The 4,722-nt window shown below is 40.3% G+C and overlaps 1 protein-coding gene across 1 annotated transcript; it reads right to left on the bottom strand.

The window, feature by feature from the left end:
- Window positions 1-3,492: 3,492 nt before the first annotated feature.
- On the bottom strand, window positions 3,493-4,722 carry cdc26 (cell division cycle 26 homolog). Its single transcript, XM_041959498.1, has 3 exons — window positions 4,618-4,722; window positions 4,029-4,134; window positions 3,493-3,736 (listed from the first exon to the last, which is right to left on the bottom strand). The coding sequence occupies exons 2-3, from the start codon at window positions 4,107-4,109 to the stop codon at window positions 3,524-3,526; spliced, it is 294 nt and encodes a 97-aa protein (XP_041815432.1). The 5' UTR covers window positions 4,110-4,134; window positions 4,618-4,722; the 3' UTR covers window positions 3,493-3,523.

Raw genomic sequence — 4,722 nt, 5'->3', positions numbered from 1 at the left:
GCAAACTGGCTCTTTTTAACTGTGTGTGTGAATGAAGTCAGAAAGTTTGTGTGATATGAGCTAAAACTCACATTGTAGTTTTTGGTCGTGTCCACTCAGGGCCTCTGTGGGGTGACAGGAAGTTAAAAAAAAAATACAACAGAGAATAAAGTTTCAGTATTGAATCAATAATCAGTGATCATCCACGGCTGGAGTCTCAGCTATTGGCTGTTGACGGTCACGTGATGCATAGTGTTGTAACAGAAACAACAGATTCGGTCACTGAAAAACACTGCCGTGACCTCTCTGACCTCTTGGACATGTACACAGGTATGTACACAGGTAAAAGCAGATATAATAAGGATATAGAAATGTATATACTGCACTTAAAATATATATACAAATAAGTAAGAACACTGAAGTTTTTTTGAAGCAAATGTGTTCAGCAGTGTGTTATGTATGTATGTATACGTGTGTGTGCAGTATGTGTGTATGTGTAGTATGTGCATATATGTGCAGTATATGCGTATGTGTGTGTAAATGTGCAGTATGTGTATATATGTGCTGTGTGTGTATGTGCAGTACATATGTGTATATATCTGCACTATGTGCAGTCTGTGTGCACTATATGTGTATGTATATGTGCAGTGTGTGTATGTCCAGTATGTGCGTGTATATGTGCAACATGTGTGTGTATATGTGCAGTATGTGTATATTTGTGCAGTATGTATGTGTATGTCCAGTATGTGCGTAGTATTTGTGCAGTATGTGTATATGTGCAGTATGTGTATATTTGTGCACTATGTTCGTAGTATTTGTGCAGTATGTATGTGTAGCCGGTCTGGCCTACCACTCTTGTCTCACTGCGATAAATCTCTGCGTTGTGTTGTGCAAATGGATGAGACGGGGACCATAGCTGTTTTGCCACTGGAGCAGGATTTATTTCAGGCCAGCTGTGCAAAATGAAATAAAAATAAGTACAGCAACTCTTCTGGGTTTCTACATGCACACCTCTCTCCTCAGCGGAGTCTCACGCCGTCTGAGCTAATGCATGTTTTTATAAATTCATATAATTCATTCAACCTAACATTTGGAAACACAAATACATTTTTACACTCAACAGTGGCAAATTTTATGTTTTATAATGAACATTATAACATCAATGACAAACCATGAGCTCACATACCTGTGCAAAATGAAATAAAAATAAGTACAGCAACTCCTCTGGGTTTCTACATGCACACCTCTAAAAGAAAGAGGAGAAACACGGCAAACTGCATGAGAAACAACACACATGCTCTTCTCTTAGCCTAGCTTAAAGATCGGTAAACTAGCATGTGAATACCGCTACTGTACGTTACATAAAGTGCCTCAAAAAAAGTCAACACAAAGCACACCTTATGTTCATATGATACATGTGAACCCAACAACACAAATTTCAACAACTTCGGAGTGTTTTTAACTGTGCTTGAGCTCTGAGAACCAGAGCGACTAAATGAAGTTACCTCTCCTCAGCGGACTCTCACGCCATCTGAGGAGAGTAGCGCGAAATTACAGGAAGTGCCGTCCTTACAGGAAGTCACCAAAATAAAACGAATTTCAAAATAAAATACCAATATACGTAAGATAAATAATCCAACATGAAAACGATATGACAAAATGAAAATAAATACTAAGGATGGACTTTTGGTGAATTATAACTGTGATGCATGAACACACCTGTTACATATGTGTATATGTGCAGTATGTGTATATTTGTGCACTATGTGCGTAGTATTTGTGCAGTATGTGTATGTGCAGTATGTGTATATTCATGCAGTATATTTGTGCAGTATGTGTATGTTTGTGCAGTATATGTGTATGTTTGTGCAGTATGTGCGTAGTATTTGTGCAGTATGTGTATATTCGTGCAGTATATTTGTGCAGTATGTGTATATTCGTGTGTTTTCCCTCCAACACTTCGCAGCTGTTTGTATGGCGGACCCTCCTGCCAATCATCTGGTTCTGTTCATCTGAGGTCCGTTTCACAAAGCAGGTTTACTGAAAACTCCGAGTATGTTAACCCTGAAATGAGGAAAACTCTGAGTTTTCCGTTTCACATAGGAAGGTAAGTCAAACCAGAGAAAGAGGGGTAACTCAAGCCTGTTTCACAGACAGAGGTAAGTTAAACTCCGAGTCAGTTACCGCAGTAACTGACTCTATGAACCTAACCTGGTCGGGACCAGGTTTTACTCAAGGAACCTCGAGTTTCTCTGTGTCTCCGCCCTCTTTCAACCGCACACCGCATTCATTTCCTCATTCATTCATTCAGTCGGCAGACGAGTTTTGGCATAGTTCTGCCGTCTGTTATTAAAAAAAATCATTAAAATTATCAGTCAGTGAGAAGTCCATTAGACACAGTAGGTGGTGACTTTTTTCGTTAACATGGCATGTTAACGTCTTTTGATCATGATCCCGTGGATGAAGGTGCAGCGATACTGCGCAGAGAATTAAATATTCGTCGGGAGATAGTTATCAGACCACGATGTTCTTGCTTTTCCAGACAATTATCGGTGTTAGGCCACCACCCGTTCTTCGTGCATCTGCCTTCTTTCTGTTGGCTGAGTAAAAGTCTGTGTTATTTTAAATATAGGCTTAATTATTTAACATAACATGATATAGATGAGAACACTTTTTTCATTTTTAAATTTTATTTCATTCGTTAACAAAAAACAAAACATTATATGAACACAATATAACCAATTTTACAATGAAAGGGAGCCACTTAATATTTACTTTACAATGTAAAACATGATCAAAATGAGGTAGCTACCTCCATGAGATCATGCAGAGGTCTTACCTGTTTGAACCATGTTTTTATATTTCAATTTAAGCTGCTGCCAAGTGCGCTTCTCCCCCGCGGGATTGCACCTAAATGAAATAAATTAATAGGCAACCATTCAAGCAGTTTTGCCCTGTAATATTATTGTGATTTCAAAGGACTACATTTATACTCACGCATTGACCCGAGCAGCAAGGTTCTCCCACGCCGTCTCCCTCTCCTTCGCAGCTGCAGCGGTGTTGGACTTCCGTCTAAAAACGTGTTCATATTCGCTGTATGAGCGCATTAAAATGTCTAATTTCCAGTGGCGTGAAGTAGGCAGCCTTCCGCTTCCCCGTTGCCATGGTGAATCCTTAAATCGGGGTTCCATTGATGCTGTCTTTTTAAAGTTGCGGTGCACGCGCTTAACTCGGGGTGAACCTACTCTGAGTTAATCAAACTAACTCAAATCTGCTGTTGTGGAATCGAAAACTCAGAGTTTCCTATCTCAGAGTAGATCAACTCAGAGTTCAGGGTTACACTCAGAGTTTGTTGAACCTGCTTTGTGAAACGGACCCCTGGTTCTGTTCATTTGGACGCCGAGGGTGAAAATATGATCTGTTGTGCGGGCGGGCGGGCATGCAGAAACCTGCTGACCCTCACCAAGCACAAAACCACACTTTTCATTCTAAAACAAACGAGCAAACTAAAACTATTTTTCTGTTGAAACATATTTATTCCTTATTAAAACTGTAAACTTCCAAATAAGGTTGGCAGCGTAGCCGGTTTGGGGTGGGGCTTGTAGCCGATTCGTTCGTTGATGAGCTCTGCCCTCGATGCCGCCGTGGAGGAAGAAGCTGAAGCAGAGGTTCCACCCCCGATGATGTCAACGCTGATTACAGAAGCCCCGCCCACGCCACCTCCTGACTCCGCCTCCTCTCGCTGACGCTTCCTGGCCTGGAAAAAAACAACTAGAACTGTACTTTGATGTTTTTCATGTCAGCTGACAGAAAAGTGTCTCAATAAAAACATTTCACGTGTGATTTCCTGTTTTGAAAGTAAAAACTGTTCATGATTGGTCAGACTGTCTTGTTACTATGATGATCTACTTCCTGTCTGAAGGGAGCTTCAGGGACAATTGTGATTTGAGATGTTAGACACTGTCAATAAAGTTAACTTGATCTGCATCTCTCTCAACAGACTAAAGACATATTTTATGTAGGTATAGTGAAGTGACTGTAAGGAAAACCTCAAGCTCCTTCTTGACACTCTCAAACTCCTCTGTGTCGTCGATCTTCAGCTCCAGACGAGTCGGTTTCCTCCTCAGCATCTTATGATTAGTTTTTCTTCTGTCACTTTAGAACAGGCAAAAATATCAAATATCAGGACCAACAAAGTGACAAATGCTCTCTAAGAGAATCATTGATTTACATCACTCCATAACAATAAACAGTAGAATAAAATAAACCTAGACAGAAATAATATTTTACGACACAATGCTCATTAGCAAATAGCTGCTGTTAACAGTTGCAGTTGCTATGCTAACTGTATGCAGGTGATAGGACCATAAATCTTTTCAGTTGTTGTTATTAAAGCAGTAAAGGTCAGGCCACTCTTTTTATTATTTCAATTATTGTAGCAACAAATAAATCACATGCACCACACATAAATACACACACACACACATACATATATATATGTACATATAGCGAAGCTAAGCTAGCCTGCTAACGGCTGCTAACATCTATGACCATTGACTTTTGCCGGAAACAGACGACCGTGCCTCCCTCCTCTTAACCGATAGTTTCAATAACTGTGGTAAATTAGTGCAAAGTCACCTGACAGATGTGTTGTTGCGGTATTTGTGCGGGTTTTCTGTCCCCTTCTGTCTGTTTGCTGTTGCCGCTCTGTCTCAGTTACCGGAAGAACAACCTTTGATCCGG

The sequence above is a fragment of the Chelmon rostratus genome, chromosome 19, assembly GCF_017976325.1.
Source record: "Chelmon rostratus isolate fCheRos1 chromosome 19, fCheRos1.pri, whole genome shotgun sequence".
Classification (NCBI taxonomy): Eukaryota; Metazoa; Chordata; class Actinopteri; order Chaetodontiformes; family Chaetodontidae; genus Chelmon; species Chelmon rostratus.
The sequence above is the reverse complement of the archived record's forward strand: the minus strand, read 5'-3'. Positions and strand labels throughout refer to the sequence as shown.